The sequence below is a fragment of the Vipera ursinii genome (assembly GCF_947247035.1).
Source record: "Vipera ursinii genome assembly, chromosome: Z".
NCBI lineage: Eukaryota > Metazoa > Chordata > Lepidosauria > Squamata > Viperidae > Vipera > Vipera ursinii.
The window spans coordinates 33869268-33890847 of record NC_139517.1 but is presented as its reverse complement, the minus strand read 5'-3'; the positions used below and the strand labels follow the sequence as shown (position 1 = coordinate 33890847).

At 38.1% G+C, this 21580-nt stretch overlaps 1 protein-coding gene across 2 annotated transcripts in view; it reads left to right on the top strand.

The window, feature by feature from the left end:
* NPEPPS (aminopeptidase puromycin sensitive) overlaps positions 1-21580 on the top strand; it is a 127216-nt gene that overhangs the window by 18565 nt on the left and 87071 nt on the right. For both annotated transcript variants that reach the window (XR_014494237.1, XM_083377859.1), the window contains exons 2-3: positions 2892-2976; positions 12522-12599. Coding sequence is in view for 1 of the 2 variants with exons in the window: in XM_083377859.1 (XP_083233985.1) it covers positions 2892-2976; positions 12522-12599 (163 nt within the window). In the remaining variant the exon portion in view is untranslated. The remainder of the gene's footprint in view (positions 1-2891; positions 2977-12521; positions 12600-21580) is intronic.

The window sequence follows — 21580 nt, the reverse complement described above, 5'->3', positions numbered from 1 at the left end:
TGCAAAAGTTCTTAAAAGTACTGTATGTATGTATGCATGCACACATGCACACACGTGCGCGCGCGCACACACACACACACACAGCTTGTTAACCTCTCCCTAAGACTGAGTCACAAATTTCATATATATATGAAGTTCAGACTGGCTTCACCCAAATTCTCTAAGGTGTAAGAGAGAAAGAATAGAAAACATACCCAGACTTTTCAAGATTCTGTTACTGCAGCCTGTGCTAATAATTTATAATTCTTGATCTGGTCTATCTTAAAGGGCTAGTAGCAGCCTTTTAGAGGTTTTTGAGAAGATCAGCCAGGATATGGGATGCATATAATGCCAACATTATTGAAGGATATTTTTTTTAACAATTTGAGTATATAAAGTTTATTATCAAAAGTTCTTGATGAACTTGCTGATCAGGAGATAATAAAGATTGTTTTTTATGGAGTGTTGAATGATTGAAAAAGGGAAAATAAAGAGCAGGAATAAATGGACAATTTTCTCGGTGAAAGGCAGAAATGAATTGCTGTAAGGATTTTTGTTAGACCGAAGACATATTAACATTTGCATAAATACAAATGATGTAGTAGTTAATAGTGAGCTGCCCCAAATTGGAGATAATAATTATTAATTGTGAACAATTCCTAAATGATTTTTTAAAACTGGTGAATTATCAACTAAATGGCAAATAAAAAATTCAGTAAGAATAAAGTGATGTATTGGGGGAGGGGAATCTGACTTTACATTTGCTGTGATTGGATCTAATTTATATGTAACTGATAAGGAAAAATAATTTGGGAGTTTACTGAAAAATGAAAAAGGCAGTTTCCATGCTGGGGATTATTGGGAAAGTGACTGAAAATAAAATTACTCATATGATAATACCTTTATATAGATTTATGGTACATCTGTAGCTGGAATACTATATACAGTTTTAGATGCTATTTTGAAACAGGATATCATAGAAATGGAAGGAAATGCAGAAGAGGACAAACAAAATGATGACGGTGATTTTTTTCTCTTGAGAAAAGATTACAACATTTTGGAAGCTTTAGCTTAATATAAAAGGCAATAAAAAGAGGCATAAATGTAGGATATTGCATATAGCATGATAAAAGTGGCAAGGAGTTATTTTCTTTCCCTATATGTGAGAACTAGACTGAAAAGAAATTGGAAAAAAATGAGCACTTTTTCACACAGTGCATATTTTACTTGTTCTAAGTTATGGTGTTCGTCAAGAGCTTGGATGATATAAAAAGAGATTGGATAAATTCCTGCAGTAGTTATATCAGGAGATTTTGATTGTGAATACCAAATGTTAGTAGCAAGTTGGCTTCAGCATGCAACCAGATACTATGGAACAATGGTAAGAATCAGTTCTTTAGAAATAGTACATGAGGAAAGAAACATAAGGGTTGAGTTAAAAAGTGACTTCCTAAACATGATTTCACTAAACTATTTTTATTTTCACATGCACACAGTAGTAGAAGGAATGTTTATTTTTGGATATTAATTTCAAGGTTTTTTTTACATATTTGTATTATCACTATTTTGGAATTTTTCAGCTCTCACTGGAATAATAGTACTGGGTACTGTAGTTGTCCAGATAGTTATTAAGCTGTATTATGCAGCTTCTTTTTTTTAAGCTAATAAGTGTAAGGTGGGTGGCAGAAATGGCTGAAAATAGTCTACAGTAGTCTAGAATTACATATTAAAAGTCCAGTAAAAGATATCACAAAGTTAGAAATGTGTTTTTCTGTTATTATGCATTGTCATCAGTTGCTTAAAATATTTCACATTAAGCAAAGCATGTACTGGGTAGGTAGTATGGATTGTTGGCTTTCCAAGCATAATATCCCTGGATTAAAGTATCTTGAGTTTCCTATTTCTAATTGTTGAACCAGATACTTATGTGACCCAGGATTATAATGTGCATGTTACATAGATTTATCCTTTGAAATTCAGTCCATTTCCATGAATTTTCATCTACTAATTTTAATGGTAGCTGATGACACTTTTTGTCTTTCTGACCGTCACAGATATACTCCCAAACACTTGATATGTACATGTGCTTTATTTAATATTAAATAAAATTTAGTAAATAATTAATGGGCAGAATTGTTGGCATGGACAGATAAGGCGCACTTGGACAAGAAAGGTAGTAGATTAATTTCCTTTGATATGTTAGTAATATGCAACAAATTCAATTAACGAAATGACTGAAACTTTGCTTCAATTACTGTTTTCTATTCAAATTACACTGAATATGCCCCAATTCTTTTTTTCTTCTTCTATGGTGCAGATTTGTGGTGCCCAAAAAGTACTTCAATTTATACCAGCGACATTTGGTCGCCAATTGCTGATTTTCAGTAGTATAAGGTTTTAAAAAGTGAAATAAGCCTCCAGAAAGTTGTGTTAAACAGCTTGAGAAATTAATATATTTATTTTGAGTTAATATAGTCCTTCAAATTTCCTGAAACAAAAAAGAGTGAAATATGTCTCATTTGCTTTTGTAATGTTATTGCAATGCCCATGGTAGCCCTTGTAAGCCGAAAAGAAAAGAATGCAGACCCAGTCAAACAAAAGTTGGCCATTTTGCCCTATTTGTATCTGCTATAAGATAACATGATAGTGAGTATGCTGTGTTAGATACATGAAGGAAGATAGTTACTTGGTCAGCTGCTCATTCTGATATTGCAGCATTTGCAATCTCAGTCTTATTCTTCTAGTAGGAGATATTCAATTATTGTACTGTAAAATGCAAAATACAGTAATGTTAATTATGGGTTTTCCCTTTGCATTGAAGGTACTAAGAAAGGTTCAGCTGTTTTCCAATTTATTGTTGATGTTTTAAAAGTTAAAGTTAAAAGTTATAGAGGTAAATTTTTCTCTTGTAGGTGAAGCAGGCGACCAATCAAATAGTGATGAATTGTGCTGACATTGATATTATTACAGCTTCATATGCACCAGAAGGAGATGAAGGTAGGATGAGATATAAATGCAGTTTCTGCATTTTTAATCATCAAATTTTAATTTGTAGTAAGTGTTTTCAGCTTTGTTTGAGATTAGACAGCCTCTTGGCTACGTTTTGAATGATAATTACATTTTGCTGCATTGTAGATATTAAAAATAAGAATATAAAAATCTATTAATAAGGAGAAAATATGTCCTTCCATTTTAAGAGATAAGAAGGAATTTATCATTTTTATCCTGTAATTTGTCAATCCTTCAATCACTCAAGCTTTATTATACTTGGCCTTGAGCTGTTTGTAACCGGGTTGTGGAAATGGTGGGTGAGCATGCGCACGCATCCCCACTTGCATTACCAGTGGGCATGGGTATCTGCTGTTTGTGCAAATGGAGCTGCACACACGCGCTTGCCCGCTGCTCGTGCAGAACCATTCCCTCTCTCCCCCCCCTGCCAAAGCCAAAAAGATTGAGGTACTCTGTTGTAGGTCATAGACCCAGATTGCATAAAAGAAAATATGTTGCATATTATAAAATACAAGGTATCATTTATGGTAAATAAAGGGTATATAATAGCTGTTTGTCTATTTCCTATTGGCAACATATACATTCTACTGGCTACTTATATACACTTTGCAACAACAAAGTTATCTTGGGATCTTCACCCATTAAAAAAACCAACACATAGAATCCTTTGTCCAACCTGGAACTTGCTAACAAGTATTAATAACTCATTGTAAGTAACCCAGTGAATATGACATTAAAGCAGGACGTGATTCAGAGCTCCTTTCTTTACAAGCACAAAACTTTCAGCATATGGGATTTGCTGTATTTATCCTCAGCCATTGCTGATGGTAAAATATGTAATAGTGCCAAGCTTTTTGAAATGTATTGTTTGTAAATTGGATATAATACTGATTTAAAATAAAATTTGCTGTGCCCCAGTTGAGCCCTGTGTGAATTTTGCTATATTCAGTTTGTAATTTTATATCAAGAATCGTTGATATAAGATCTAACATTGCCTGATGCATCAGTATCTCACTTCAGAATTCCAGTTTTTGTAATAGTCATTTATTTGGAGTTTCCAAAAGGAATGACAAAAACATCAATAATTAATTTTACTATTTAAGGATCAGGGTAAGAATTGATAATCAAATTAACCAAAGTCGTATATTATTTGAGCAGCAGTATAAATTTATTAAATAAACAAGCACTATACTTCATAGAGATCACTTGGTTCACTGATTTGGTTTTTTGAAATTTGGAGGTCCTTTATTATCTAGTTAAATTTTAAATTTAAGGCATTACAAACTGGAACTGGGATTTCATATACCCAAAACATTTGTTCTTGTGAACTACTGTATATATCAGCACTTTCTTTCTTCAGGAAAGCCTATGTCTAACAAATATTTTTAAAATTTCTAGGTTTTTGTATTTTTTGTAGTTTTATAAAATACAGTGATCAAGAATTCAACTGGCTTACTAAATAACCAACTTAATTAGCATTATGTTGATGGATATTTTCCTCCAGAATCCAGAATTCTTGTTCAGGAAGTGAAATAAGAAAATGGAGTTGACAGTTTATTACTCAGCATCCTGAAATTGTTATTGTTTGATGCCAGCACTTAAATTTTGAAGATGTCTGGGGACATATGTAGGACTTATGTTCTTATCACTGGATAAAGAAATTACTTTTTTGTCTGCCAACTAGATTTATGATTTTATTAGAGGACTGTCAAATGAGAAAATATTTTTTCTAGTTAGGGGCGGCATTTTTAGAGATTTTAAAAATTGACAAGAATCTAGCCAGGGGTTTCATCCAACCTGCTAAGTCACATGTGGCTGCCCCCATGCTGTTTAAGGAGAAAAAAGATGGATCGCTGAGAGTATGTGTGAATTTTAAAGGGTTAAATGCAGCCAGTGTGGAGAATATGTACCCCCTCCCTTAATGAAAGACATGTTGGCCCGTTTGGTGAAGGGGAAGTTTTTCACAAAGTGGACTGAAGAGAGTTTTTATTACCAGGTGCGAATCAAAGAGGGGGATGAATGGAAAACAGCTTTTAACAGCCCTCTGGGAAGCTTTCAGTTAAAAGTTATGCCCTTTGGCCTCCGAGGAGCCCCTGCTGTGTTCATGCAATTGATCAATCAAGTGCTTCAAGATCACCTGTATAATAGAGTCCTAGTCTTATCTCAACAATATCCTTATTTACATAGAAACCATGGCGGAGATGTAAGATTAGTGTGCGAAGTGCTCAAAAAATTACTGAAAGCAAAACTTTACACTAAACTCTAAACGTGAATTCCATCAAAATTGCCTTGACTACCTTGGGTACAGAATCTCCAGTGAAGGGGTGAAGATGTACCCAGCCAAAGTCAAAGCGGTGCTGGAATGGCAACCTCCATGAACCCACAAGCAGCTTCAAAGCTTTCTGGGGTTTGCAAACTTTTACCAGCAATTCATTCCTTCTTTTGCTAAAATAGCTCTACCGATTATTGAACTACTGAAAACCAGAAAAGGGGAGCAGCCTCGATCCTGTCAGCCGCTGCCATGGTCTATGGAATGCCAAGCAGCATTCAAAAACCTAAAAAGACTATTTGCTGCTGAACCTGTTCATAAATACCCTGATCCTGATGAGCAGTTCATAATCCAAGCCGATGCAAGTGATGTCACAGCGGGAGCAGTCCTTCTGCAAAGAAATAAAAGGGGAGGCCTACACCTCCAGGAAATTAACTGACACTGAAAGGCGATGGGCTATATGGGAAAAGGAAGCTTTTGCAGTGAGAGGGGCCCTAATAACTTGGTGCCATTTCCTTGAGGGAAGTAAATATGGACTGATCATAAACATTTAGAGGCACTAAGGAACCTTTGAAAGCTGCCCCCCAAACAGATTGGTTGGATGCACTACTTTAATCATTTCAATTTCACTTTGAAGTACTTCCCTGGGGGAAAAAATTCTTCGCTGATGCCTTTTGTAGGATGCCCCAGTAGAAAAGCTGCCAAGAGGAGATTGTAAATTCTACTATTCCACTGCCACAATTAGTGCACAAGTAACCACTACGGGCCAGGCACACAAGCAGTCTATCAAGCCAGATAGCCTTTTGGGGGAAAAAAAGTAGGGAAGAGTTAAAGACTGACATTTGGTTCCAGGCAAATAAGACCCTACTGACCCAATGGGATGGTTTAGCTTGGAAGGTCTCTTAATTGTACCTGTCCAAGACCCTCAGAATCTAGGCACTTCAGTGCAGTCACAACGTCAAACAAGCCGGCCATTTTGGGTTTCTAAAGACATTGTATTTGGTCAGTGTATGAACCCATCCTATGTTGGACAATGTGTCTTCTTTTAACTTAGAGATAGTAAGTAGTTGGTCATTCTGTCAATGTTACATACAGTGCTTTCTTCTTCCTGTTCTCTTAGAGGCAAGTTTAGATAGAGACCTTTTAATGGCATTGTTTTTTCCCCTTATTTCTGTCATTTTTAAATTTCTGATTCTCTAAATTTCCTTCTCTTCATTGGTTTTTTTAATTTTTTTATCGTAGTCTAGTTTTCCTTTTCATAATGTTGATATTGGAATTAGACCAACATTAAAATGCCATTGCAATATTATTACACTTTTGCAGGAAGGTGGAAGGGTTGAGACCATCATATACGGTACTGTGCAAAAGTATTGGCAGTTGTGCAAAAGTGCTGTAAATTAAGAATGCTTTCAGAAATAGAAGTGTTAATAATTTATTTTAATCATTTAACAAAATGGAAAGTAAATGAACAGAAGAGAAGTCCAAATCAAATCAATATTTGGTATACTCACCCTTTGCTTTCAAACAGCATCAAGTCAAGTGTATAATATTAGAATCAGGTGCATGATTAATCAATTATACCAAGCAGATATATGATCATCAATGTCATACGTAGGTTGAAACACAGTCATTAACTGAAATAGAAACAGCTATGTTGGAGGCTTAAAACTGGGTGAGGAACAGCCAAACTCTGTTACTAAGGTGAAGTTGTGGAAGACAGTTTCATGTCATAGGATGGTCATACACCATGGCAAAACTGAGCATGGAAACAAGACAAAAAGTAGTTACACTGTGTCAGCAACATCTGTCCCAGGCAAAGAGGTGACTCAGCTATGCACAAAAAAGTAGGACTTACAGTGCAGAAAAATAGTAGCAGGTGCTCTGGACTGATGAGTTAAAATTTGAAATAAGAGGCAGTTTGGTCGTCAGAGGCCTTGAGAATGATAAAATAATGAATTCTGCAGGCAACAGTGAAACATGGTGGAGGTTCTTTGTAAGTTTGAGGCTACATTTCTGCAAATGGAGTTGGAGATCTGGATCAATGGTCTTCTCAATGCTGAGAAGGCAAATGCTTACCTGTGCAATTATTTTGCAGCAGGACAACGGCCCCAAACATACAACCAATATCATTTAGAACTATCTTCAGCATAATGAACAAGATGTCCTGGAAGTGATGATTTGGCCTCCACAGAGCCCTGATCTCAACATCATCTAGTCTGTTTGGGATTACATGAACAGACAGAGGGATTTGAGGTAGTGTGTGGCAGATCTGTGATTAGTTTTCCAAGATGTGTGGAACAATTTTGAAGGATCCTTGCTGAGTTCTTTTAAAAACTGCAAGTGTACCTAGAAGAATTGATGCTATTTGAAGGCAAAGGGTGGTCACAGCAAATATTAAATTGGTTTGGATTTTTCATCTGTTCATTTACTTTCCATTTATTAATTGATAAAAATAAAACACTTCTATTTCTGGAAGCATTCTTAATTTACAGCATTTTTTGCACAACTGCCAAAACTTTTGCATAGTACTGTACATCTTGATGCTATAGGAGGAATGCTATTATTCAAAGACCTACTGAATCATATCAGAACCCATCAACAAAGTACTTAGTCTAGTAACTTTGTTTTTCATCTTGGCTAGCCTGTTGCTTTTTGCACAGTCTCCTGTTGAGTTCACTTGCCACTGGCATTCGAAGAATTGCTGCTTCCAATTAGGGAGGTAACATGGCATCTTCATGAGCCAATGTCTTTAATACATCCATTATTTCTTTTTCCTTTTAAAGGCATCCGAGTTATTAGGCATCCACATGTCTTGTAATAAATTCTACTGTTAATGTATGATGATGGACTTTATTACATCTGTTATTAATTTCCTTTCAATCAGCCTCATTAAAATGGTCTTAGATCTTGTCTTTTGAGAGAATACTTCTTTGGTTCCATGCATATGAAATGTATTAAAAAAGACTGTTATTTCTCAGGAATGAATAATATATGGATTGTTTTATTTACAAAAGTAAACGACAACAACAACAATTTTATCTCAAAGTGACTCTATTGTCCTTATTCTTGGGATAACCAGATTGAGGATAGGAGCACAGTGGCATTTATAAGAATGCCATGGCTTTTGTTCTTCCTACTCTTTCCTGCTTTGCTTTTCATGCAGTAAGGATTAAAAGAGAGGAGAAAAAAAATTGTCCTGATGTTCAGGTGAAGACTATTACAAAACTAGGCTGAATCATTTTGTTGTCAATGTATGTCTCTATTTATTTCCAACTATAATGAAGCCACCACAATGGCTCTTCCATTGGCTACATGCCTTTAAAAACATCTCCAATCTGTTTAAGACTCACTGCAAAGACATTTTAAAGATTCTCCTGGTTGCCATGTTTACATTTTAGTCACTGAAATATTTGAGGCAGAATTTCAATCCCTCTCTTCAGTTTGCTACATGCACTAACAAACCTTATTTCAGCAATTTGCTTTCATTTTGAATCTAAATATTAAAATAAGTTTTTGTCCAACGTTAATTGAAATAACCTGTTTTAAACCTATCCTTTCCTTTAGAATTCTAAATAACTACCTGTTGTCACATCTCAGTGTTCCTTAAATAATTTTTTGGCTGCTTTTTCCATTTCCTATGAAATAGTACAATTTCTGAAATGTAGTTTTAAGGTAATAATTCAAATTATTTAATTTAATATAATGCAAAAGATGTCATAGTGTGGGGATTTCAAAAATTAACATTTAATTATTGCAACCTTTTTCTATAAAGTTGCTATATATAAAAGCAGCTAGCAGTAAGGCTACTTATCTGGATATGTGTATATTTTTAGAAGTTATATTTACTCTGAAACTAGTAAGAGAATGAATAGGCTAGCATATTTATCAGTTATCAACATCCTCTTATTTCATAGTAATTTGTCATGAAAGAAGTTTAATTAATTTTTGATCGATTGGTTGTTTTAAGCTAAAGAACCCATGATCCATTATGTCATCTTTCTTTCCACATATTAATGCCATTTTCCCTCTCCTCACGACCCTCAACAGACACCAGTGAAGCTTCCTTCTCTTCCTCCTCGGCTGACTCAGAACTGTCTCATTTTTTGGAGGAGGGATGACAAAGGGAATGGATCATGAAAAAAATTGAACCCCCATTCCCTATCCTAGCATAAATCAAGGGCCCCCTCTGTCCATGGAGGAAAAGGACTCACCCATTGACCACTGATGCCCCCAACCAGCCCTACCTTGCCAGGAGGCGTTCAAATCACTCTCTTGTCTTTTCCTCACCACTCACCACCATTAAGAGATTTGAAATTTTAGCCTGATTGTGTGCAGGGTCCAGAAGGAGGCAGAAAAGTGGGCAGGGATATACATACCCTAACCATAACCCTACTTTCATCACACAACTGATAAGAGTTCTGGAAAGTATAGTTGGAAATCATGGCCACACCTTTGCGAATACAATTGCTGTAAAGACCCAGGACTAATGGGTCCTGGATCTTGGATATATTCTTTGAATTGGCCAACCTGAGGTATTTTGATTAAAAAATTGTTGCCCTGTGACCATTGTGCCTATCTGAAGGTGACAAACAGATAGAGTTTTAGTATATAGATATTTGTTATCAGGTCTTTGGAAATAATAGAAAGGAAAATAATTAACTTGGAAATATCATTAATTATGTGCTATCAACTCATTTTTACTTTTAGACCATGTGAATAGATTTTCTTCATGATTTCTTCATGGAAATGTCAGCATTAAACATGGAAAGCTATCTTATTTTAGACAAATAATTTGTTCATTTTCTTCAATACTATATTGTTTGTACCTACGTGGCATCACTCTTCTGGAAACTTCTTCTATGAATTGGAGCTGTAGTTGTTTTTCAGTGTTTTGTTGCCCTATTTTGTTGGTTATAGTGGTTTTTTATTTTACACTCCTTTGTTGTTGATATTGGTAGTTTCTTTGAGCCTTGTTGAATTGAGCGGCACACAAATGGTAGATAATAATTAAGAGACTGCAAAAGTTGGATGAGGAATAATAGGTTTCAACTGAGCCCTGTGCACAATCTGGGGATTTTCCTGAACTCATGACTGTTGCTTGAGGAGCAAATGACAGTTGTGGCTAGGAGGACCTTTGCACAACTTTGTATTGTATGCCAATTGCACCTGATTGGATTATTTCAGTGTGCTGTATACAGGGTTGGCATTGAAGAGTATTTGGAAAGTTCAGCTGGTGCAAAATGAAGTGAGACAAGTACGGTAGTTTTGTGTATTTTTGGTAGACAACACATTACACTTCTGCTTTATGGTACTGGGTTATTTGAAGGATTGCCCATCCCATATGATTTCACAGAATGGGTATGCTATGGATTCCATCGTCTTGAGACTACATTTGATGGGCCCTAGCAGGGGGCCTTTTCTGCTGTGGTACCCATTTTATGGCATCTTCTCCCTACAGATAAAGAATGCCGGCCTGAGGATCCTGGGGGACAGTAAACTCATGAAATGGTTTATTGCTTATCATTCCTCCCTCTGTTATTTTCTTTTCCTGTTTTAGCGTTTTTATAATTTTTAATTGTTTTAATAATTATTATGTAATGGTCTTAATTAGTGATTATGTTATTTATTTATTTTTATTCATTAAATTTAAATGCTGCCCATCTCACTATTGAGAACAACTCTGAGCAGATTTATTTACTGATTTACTGGATTGTTGCATGCTTCCCAGATTCTCTTTCCATGAGATGGATGGCCATATACATTTGACAGACAGAGATATAGACCATCCAATCAGGAACCCAAAACCATGAGTACCAACACTACCTTTATTGTAAGGTTACAGTAATAGAATCATGCAAGTATGAAAACACTTCTCCACTCTCTTGTCTTCCAAAGGAAGGTCCCTTCCAAGAGATTTTCTTTATCCCCTTCTATGGATTTAAACAGCTCTTGTCTGATCATTCCCTGGCTATGTTCCCTTTTCCCAAGGTAATTCTCAGAGCCCGTTGCACCCTGGAAATTTTGGCAGCATTACAAAATGAATTGATATTTCTGGAGTTTAATTTTCCTCTTTAAAATTAAACTTTTTATTTAGATTTTGGATTTCTATTGTCTAGAATTATGACCACATTAATATTTATTCTGGAGAATTTTGGTTTATTCTTGGTGCATTTTTGTATTTTACTTTTATTTGTTCCTCCTGCATTATGGCAGCTAAAGTAACTAAGGTGAAAAGTCAAGTGACTTGTATTTAATAAGACAGAAATTGAAAACTGCTTATAATTTGTGGCTTCAAATTTAGTAAATAGATCTGCTAATTCAGATATCAAGGTTCTGACTGATGAACCCAACCAAGCAAACACATTCGAGACTTTCCAATCTCTTAATGCAAAGCTTTATTGAATACACCATTTCAGCACATATGAAAATGAAACCAGGTCTGGCAGGACTCCTCCCAAATCCACATAGTAAAAGCATTGACTTCTCCTTCCTCATTCTGGGTCAGGTCACATTGCCCAATCAAATTGGAAAATATGATTATGATAGAGCATTTCTGGGTCTAGCCAGACACCTGTCCGTGGTTCCTACAGTCTGTTTTTTTTAATCTTGGAAGTCTTCATTCCAAACCTCTCCCCTCCCCCTCCAAGTTCATTGGCAAGCTGAGAAGCAATGTCTGTCACACCAGCAAGAATGGGCTTCGAAACTTGACATCAGATTTATCCTGGCTTTGCTTCCTCACTAGAACTTGGTTACTTCAGCAGTTTCAGTTGGGGAAGGGATGAGTCAAGAGCATCATAAAGTACCACCAGGATTCTCTGAAATTTACTTAACATTACAAGCAACTATAACCAATAAAACTGATTTCATATACTGTGATACTAACCTAACTTTGCTTAATTGTGTTTTATTGTATAAAGACAATTGGGATATACCAAGAGTATACCAAAATCAGATAAATTACCTTGAAACTTAGTGAACTGTAGAAATCAGATGTATATTTACTTTATTATATGCTTTTGAAAATGAAATGATGTAGCTTATCTAGAAGGACAAGGTATAAACAAATAAAATTAACTGGATCCAGTCCAGTAATCAAGTTTTAGTTTGAAGTAAATCAGATTGACATTCATTTTAATTAAAAATAAATTATAAATTATTTCTTATGTATGTACTATTGCATAATGCTTTAATCTAGACCTGGTGTGTTACAGTCTCCATATCAAAGTGCTTATGACTGTTCAGAGCAATCTTTCTTCTTTTTCAGAAATCCATGCCACAGGGTTCAACTATCAGAATGAAGATGAGAAAGTGACTCTTTCTTTTCCCAGCACACTTCAGAAAGGTAAAATTGTGTAGAAGTTAAATGGGGCCCACCTGAGGTAAAAGAAATGTACATTTTGTTGCCAGACCATAGATTTTTTTTCTCTCTTCCCTCATTACTTAGAATATGTTTTGGGAGTTCATTCTATCTCTGCATTTCCAAGGTTATTTTATATTTGAAACAAAATTAAATCTAATTTTGTTCCAATTCTTAATATATCTGTCCTCATACAAATTATATTTCATGTTTGCTGAAATCTGGTTGCCAGGGTTCGATTGTTGGGACCCCGACAGGTGGCTGGGCTTAATTGGGGGCCTCTGGTGGAGACGCATTAAGAGGCCCCTGATACATTTTTTTAGCTGGGTATTTTAAAGGGTTAGGGAGAGGGAGGGATAGTAGGATGGAGAGGGAATTTTTAACCGGTACTCAGTCTGGGCCTGTTAGGGGTCCCGGCGGGATGGGGTTGGGGGTGGAGGCTGCTGGTTTTGTGTGTGCTGGGGTGGGGTTTCAAATCCCCACGACGATAGGGAATGGCGGCAGGTGGTTGCACGGAGGGCCACATCAACATCTGGGATCGCGCCCCGGCAGTCTTCGCGTGGTGGCGTGCTCCGACCCTCCTCTTAGCATCCTTTTGCCCGGGGATGAGGGTGATCAGGTCCCTGAGCTTAGGCTGGTTTATTTTAATGCCAGATCCGTTGTTAATAAGGCTCCCCTCATTCATGACCTTATTGAGGAGGAATGCGTGGATCTGGCATGCATTATGGAAACTTGGTTGGGCTCGGAGGGAGGGGTTCCTCTGACCGAGTTATGCCCCCAAGGTTTCCGTGTGCTACACCGGCCACGGGCTCAGGGTAGGGGTGGAGAGGTGGCGGTGGTTATTCGGGAGACTTTATGTCTGCGGGAGACCACCATTGTCCAGATTGGCGGGAGTGAGTTCCTCCTCCTGAGATGCGGCCCTCAGGATCAGATGGGCTTGTTGCTCACATACCTGGCACCCAGCTGTGTGGCAACAGCCCTGCCCGGGCTGCTCGACACCCTCTCAGGGTTGGCGGTAGAGTTCCCCAGGCTTATAGTTCTGGGTGACTTCGACCTGCCTTCCCTGGGAGGGTCGTCGGAGTTAGCCCGGGAGTTCATGGCTTCCATGATGGCCATGGACCTGACCCAGGTAATTCAAGGCCCGACTCATGGGGGGGGGGTCACACTCTCGATCTGGTGTTCCTGTCTGGAAAGTGGGTGGATGATCTGGGAGGGGGTTCGCCAGTCATTGTTCCCCTGTCATGGTCCGATCATCATCTCCTGCGGCTGGTCTTCCGTTATGCCACCCCCCGCCGCTGAGCTGCGGAACCGACCAGGTGGTTCCGCCCCAGGCGCCTAATGGACCCAGAACAGTTCTATATCCATCGCCCTCACTCACAGCCTAGTTGATGCCTTGGTGGGTGCCTGGGAAAGGGCGGCCACTGAGGCACTCAACCGTGTTGTACCCTTGTGACCCCTGACCCGGCGCAGATCTCGGTGGGCTCCATGGTTTTCTGTGGAGCTCCAGGAGATGAAGCGTCGGAGACGGGGTCTAGAGAGCTGTTGGAGATCCAGCCGATCCGAATCTGACTGCTTGCAGTTAAGAATCTTTATAAGGTCTTATAATTACTTCGCTGCCCTCATCGCGTCCGCAGATAATCGCCCAGCCGCCCTGTTTAGGGTGACTCGCTCCCTCCTTAATCAGGAGGTGAGGGAGGAGCCCTTGCAGGGGCGGGCCAAGGAGTTTAGCCATCATCTGACGGACAAAATTGCTCAGATCTGGGCCGGTTTGGACTCTAACTGGGCAGAGTCTGATGTGGAGGAATCGGATGGTCTTGAGCATGTTATCTAGACTGAGTTCGATCCTGTTTCCCCTGATGATGTGGACAGGGTTATGGGGAGGCTGAGTTCCACCACCTGTTTATTGGACCCGTGTCCCTCCTGGCTGATTTATGCGGCTCAGGAGGAGACACGGAGCTGGTTCCAGGCAGTAATATCTGCCTCTTTGAGTGAGGGTGTCTTCCCCGCCGCTTTGAAGGAGGCATTGGTGAGACCCCTTCTCAAGAAGCCTGCCCTGGACCCAGCAATTTTAAATAACTATCGTCTGGTCTCCAACCTTTGCTTTTTGGCGAAGGTTGTTGAGAGTGTGGTGGCGCATCAGCTTCCTCTGTTCCTGGAGGAAACTGATTATCTGGACCCGTACCAATCGGGTTTCAGGCCCGGGCACAGCACGGAGACGGCATTGGTTGTGCTGGTGAATGATTTCTGGCGGGCTCAGGACGGGTTGTTCCTCTGTCCTAGTTCTATTAGATCTCTTAGCGGCTTTTGATATCGACCATGGTATCCTACTGTGGCGTCCCAGGGGGTTGGGAGTGGGAGGCACTGTTTTGCAGTGGTTCTCCTATCTCCTGGGCCGCTTGCAGTCGGTGTTGACGGGAGGGCAGAGGTCCGCCCCGAGGCCTCTCGTTTGTAGAGTTCTTCAGGGGTCAGTTCTCTCTCCCCTCCTGTTCAACATCTATATGAAGCCGCTGGGCGAGATCATTCGTGGTTTCGGGGTGGGGTATCATCAGTACGCTGATGATACCCAACTTTTTTTCTCCACCCTGAACCAACCCAGTGATGCCCTCGCCGTGATGTCCCGTTGCCTGGAGGCGGTCCGGGTCTGGATGGGTAGAAACAGGCTTCGTCTCAATCCCGCTAAGACTGAGTGGCTATGCATACCGACATCTCGGACTAACCAGTTCATTCTACCTTTAATGATGGGGGGTGAGGTGTTACCCCCCGTCGATAGGGCTCGCAACTTGGGCATCCTCCTGGATTCACAGATCAGTTTTGAAGACCATATAGGATCCGTGACCAGGGGGGCCTTTGCCCAGGTTCGCCTGGTGCGCCAGTTGCGGCCCTACTTGGACCGAGATGCCCTGCGCAGCCACTCATGCGCTCATGACCTCCCGATTGGACTACTGCAAAGCTCTCTAGATGGGGCTGCCCTTGAGGACCACTCGGAGGCTTCAGCTGGTACAGAATGCAGCTGCGCGGGTTGTGATGGGGGTTTCCCGATACTCCCATGTGACACCTATGCTCCGCGAGCTGCATTGGCTTCCGGTTGCCCTCCGGGTGAGATTCAAGGTGCTGGTGATGACCTATAAAGCCCTAAATGGCTTGGGTCCGGGATATCTGAGGGAACACCTGCTGCTGGCATCAAGCTCCCTTCGTCCTGTGCGCTTCCACAGGGAGGGTTTTCTCAGGGTACCGCCGTTAAAAGATTGCCAGTGGATAACACCCAGGGGGAGGGCCTTCTCTGTGGGTGTGCCTGCCCTTTGGAACCAGCTGCCCGTAGAGCTCAGGACTGCCCCTGACCTTCGCTCATTCCGCTGGGACCTGAAGACTTGGCTCTTTGAGCTTTCTGGCCTGGACTGAGACTATTAATTGGGTTTTAATTGGATTTTAATTGGGGTTTTATACTTATTCAAGGTTTAAATGTAATTATTTTAACTGTTCTTAATTTTTGTAATTGTTGTATTGTTATTTTAAAAACCTTGTGAACTGCCCTGAGTCCTACGGGAGAAGGGCGGTATATAAGTCTAATAAAGATAAAAATAAAGATTAACACACTGAACTCTAAACTAAACATACAGTTGGCTTTGCATAAAACAGTAAGTTACAAGCTATCAAGCATAGTTCTACGTTGTTTAGTGGTCCCCCTTAAACTGAGCAGATTGTTCCATATATAATATCCACAATTTAAATCTTGATTTGGTAGTCAATTATTATTATTATTATTTGCTAGCAAGTGTAAAGTGCAGTATTGTTATAAATGTGTATAATGTTATTATTAAATCAAATATTAATTTAGTCATTAATTCCTAAGGCTGACGTTTGTCTGCAGCATCTAAAGCAGACACTTCAGAATTTTTGAACTCAGAAGCACTCATGAGAATACTTAGCCCAAAATATTATGACACATCACCATGTGTATTAGTTTTACCATGTTATATGTAGCATTTATTTTTTAAAAAACAAACTGTCATCTCCTCACATGCTTAAAATATTTTTATTATTTTCATAGCTGAAATGGATTCTGTTTACACTGAAAAATAATTAGTAACAATTGAAATTCAGTGTATCTGTCTACCTAAAATGTTATAGAAATTTTGACATTTCTATATTTCAGTTCAGAATTTTCAAAAGTCTAATGTTAATTTACTGAATAGGTATTTATTTAATAAAGGCTAGAATGGTTAGCAAAAGAAGTTGTCCTTTGCTTACTATCTATCATGTTTTAGCAATTCATTACCATTTGGAGAATGCAGTCTAAGAAAGAAACATATAACAAATAATAAAATAGTTTATAGAAACTACTTCATAATAAATTTAATGTGGAGTCTATTTCTTAGAAACTCCCAAATTTATAGGCAAAGGATAAATGAGAAAATTAGGTGAAACCTTAATGGGGAAAAAACAACAAATAATTAAAAGATAATCTGGTCTGCCGGCTCATTTGTTTGCACATATGGATCTATAATTGAAAGTGAAAGAGAGAGAGAGAGAGAAGACAATCTGTTCCTCTCTAGGAATTATTAGCCACTGTTGAATTATGTTGAGACTTCATTCCAGCATCAATCAAGATAAACAGCTAGGGAGAGAAGAGCAATTTGTAGTTCTTTTTTAGCATAGCTTTTCCTCCTGACAATACTAGTAAATTTCATCAGTACTTATAAAAAAAGTGTAGTTTTCCATTATCTTGATGAAAAAGCATGAAAGCTATAGCAATAATCATAAGGCAACCCTGGTAGATGATGGTTAAAAACAGAAAAATAATAAAAAGCAAAACTGAAGATATGGGCAACCACATTCCATATACCCTCCAAAACAGAATGTTACAAGTACCCTAAATCAAAGTCTGGGTGAACAGTCAATTTTTTAAGAATTCCGGAACATCACTGAAGTGGGAGTTACATGGATACCTGAGGTGATATCATTCCAGAAGGCAGGTATCATGGCAGAGAAGACATGCTGCTGGGTTTCTGATAGGTGGCATTACTTGATTAAAGGGACATGAACTAAAATCAATACTGTCTGAACTTACTAGGTAGGCAGAAACCATGAGAAATAAGTGGCTCCTCAAATAACTTGGCCTATGCCATGAATAGCTTTACAACTGATAACCAGTACCTTAAATTGTACCTGGAACTTTTCAGTAATCAGTGCAACTTGAGGAGCAGTCTTATCTCATAGATATGCCCTACACTAAACAGCATTACATTCTGGACCATCTTGAACTTCTTAGCGGTCTTCAAGGCAGCCCCACATAGAATGCTTTGCAGTAATCCAACCGTAATGTGATTAGAGCATGAGTGACTGTCAAGAGGGGCCTCCCAAACCAGGAATGAGTGCAACTGGTGCACCAAATGAAGCTGCGCAAAGGCTTTCTTTGCCACAGCTGTCATCTGTCCTTTAAGCAGCACTGTGAGTCCAAGACAATTGCCAAATTACGCACTTTATAATGGGTAGTATAATCTCATCCAAGATCCAAAATTTCCAGATCTGGGGCATACAAAACTTAAGATACCCTTGGTCTTGGCTAGATTGAGTCTGAGTCTTTTCCATCCAGACCACATAGCCTCCCAATACGACATTGAAAGCATCACTTAATTGAGCTGGGGTAAATATTTTCAAATGGTATCAACCTCATACTGATGATACTGAAAATCAAACTGATGGATCATCAGTCAGTCAGTCATTTTGTATTCCACCCAACTCATGCGAAGAAAATCCACATAGATGTTAAACAGGACAGGATCATCCCTGAGACACCCCATAAAATGAGAGGCTTGAAGATTCTTCCTCTCCTTACTGCTTTAGCACCAACTGGAACTGGCCACTGATATATGAATGAATGAACCTTTATTGTCAAGTACAACAATGTATGCATTGAGATTGGCTGAGCCTCCCTTCGTGCCTCCCCCACCACCACAACTCACAGTGACAACAAACCCACCATCCTGTTAGGACCTTAGGAAAGACCTGAGGAAAGATGCAGTCAGATCGGTATAAAGGACAGATTTAGAATATTTACTTTATGGGAAACTGAATTTGAAGGTTTAGGGGAAAAGAATAAAAGATATAATGAAAGCAATGACAAGAAATATTTGTGGGATTTCTTTTTTTATTTTTTTTATTAAAAGAGTTTACAAAAAAGATTTTACAATACATATCCCCAAAACCCACCCACCCCAAACCACCCCCTTCCCCCCACTTCCCAGAGCTGAATACAGGGTTATAGATATAATAATCATATTCTAACTAAAATTATCCATAATATAAAATTAACCAAATTCATAATGTGTTTTAACTCCCCTTTAACATAAATACATACAAGGTATTAAAAACATAATGAAAATATTTTAAACAAAAATATAATAAATATTAACATTACAATTAATAACAATATCCCTCTAAAATCTACTTATAAGCTAAATGGAACTTTTTAGTCCCATATTTATTCTGAATATAATCTATCCATCTCCTCCAAACTGAAATATATCTTTCTTGTGAATGATCCTTCAAATAAGCAGAAATCTTAGACATTTCTGCAAGATTCGATACTTTAAATACCCATTCTTCTATAGTAGGCAAACTATCCTTCTTCCATTATTGTCCCACCAGTAACCGTGCTGCTGTTATCAAATTCAACATCAAATTGGTTTCTTTAACATCACAATCTACAACAATACCCAATAAAAACAATTGTGGAGAGAACTTTATCTTTCTCTTAAAAATCTTTTGAATGTTCCACCAAATTTTAACCCAAAAAGCTTTTATATTTCTACAAGTCCACCACATATGAATATAGGTGGCTTCTAAACTACCACATCTCCAGCATTTAGACTGTAAATTAGGATACATATTAGTCAACTTTTTGGGATCCAAATGCCATCTATAAAACATTTTATAAAAATTTTCTCTTAAATTATGAGCCTGAGTAAATTTAACATTTCTAACCCAAATTACCTCCCAAGTATCCAACGGAATTGGTTCCTGAATATTTTGTGCCCACTTTATCATACAATCTTTAACTAATTCTGTTTCCGAATCCAATTCAATTAAAACATTATATATATCCTCTTTATATGCACACAATTTGAATCTCTAATTTGTTTTACTAAATTTTCATCTGTAATTGTGATGCCAACCTTCTGATCCAGCTTCCACCTAGCTTTCAATTGGGTATATTGAAACCAAGAGTAACTTCTGTTTTCTTGTCTTAACTCATCTAATGATTTAAGTTGCCAATCATTCCCTTCCAATCTAAGTAATTCCTTATAGGAAAACATATCCAAACTCACTCCCAGAGAGACACCTTCTATCGCGTGTCCGGGAATTCCCCAAATCAGTATTTTATCATTTAACTTAATACTTTTTCCAGACACGCAACAAGGCACTTCTAAGAATATGAGATTTAAAAGCCCTGTCCACCTTTTTATCATAAAGCAAGTATGCATGCCATCCATATACCAAATCCCAACCCTCAAGGTGAAGTATTCTCTTATTAGTTAAATTAAGCCAATCGCTAACCCATGTCAAGACCACCGCATCATAATACAGTTTCAAATTCGGTGCCTTGAGTCCCCCTCTTTCCCTAGCATCTTGTGGAATCTTAAATTTAACTCTTGGTTTTTTCCCCACCCAGATAAATTTATTAATACCCTTCTGCCATTCATCAAGGTTGGCATCCTTTTTCAATATAGGTATCATTTGAAAGAAAAAGAGAAACTTCGGCAGAACATTCATTTTAATAGCTGCGATTCTTCCCAATAAAGATAATTGTAATTTTTTCCAATTATTTAAATCCTTTTGTATCTTCAACCATAATGTTTCATAATTATTCTTATATAATTTTGCATTTGAAGTTGCAATATACACTCCCAAATACTTAACCTTTTTTTACTATTTCAAAACCTGTTAATTTAATTAACATTCCCCTTTCACTCATAGGCCCAGAAACCTTACCATACTGAGTTATAATTTCCATCAAATCTATAACTGATTGTATCGGTTGAGATAATGTCACAACCAGGTCATCAGCAAAAGCTCTCAATCCATAATCATTCTGTTTTATTTTAATTCCCTTTATCATAGAGGACTCTCGAATTTTAATTAATAAAATCTCTAACGTTAAAACAAACAATAATGGTGATAGGGGGCATCCCTGTCTTGTACCTTTTTCAATTTTAAACATCTCTGTTAACCCCCCATTAATTATAATTTGTGCAGTTTGTTGTTGATATATAGCTTTAATAGAATGTAAGAATCCTTCTCCAAAATTCATTTCCTCAACAACTCTCAATAAGAATTGCCAATTCAGTTGATCAAAAGCTTTCTCTGCATCCAAAAATATCAATGCTGCAGGGACTTGTTGTTCTTATCCAAATATTCAAGCAAATTTACAATTTGTCTTGCATTATATTTCATATACCTTCCAGATATAAATCCCGATTGATCACTATGAATCATTTGTTTTAAAACTTGCATTAATCTATTAGCCAATACTTTAGCAAAAATCTTATAATCTGTATTCTTAAATAAATGACCACTCCAGCCTTCTTGTCCAGAGCACAAGCTGCAAAATGTGTTCCCAATCGGGAATTAGCCAGATACTTTTGGTCTTTTAATGCAATATGTGTCTCTTGTAAACAAACAATGTCATTTTTATGTTGTTTCAAATAATAAAATACTTTCTTTTCTGTGGTGAATTTAAGCCATTAACATTCCATGTCAGGAACTTCACCATCTCTGGTGCCCATGAGCCTTTGGAACATAACCTGAAGATCACCTGTTGCTCTCTTCGGACGTGTTCTTCCCACAGGCTCTGAAACAGCCGCATCTTGCGTATTTAGACCAGATACAAGCTTCTGTTTTTGCTCTTTTTCCATACGCTTGTATGCAGCCCTAGTCATCCTCTGTTCTTTCGGGTTCTCCTTTAA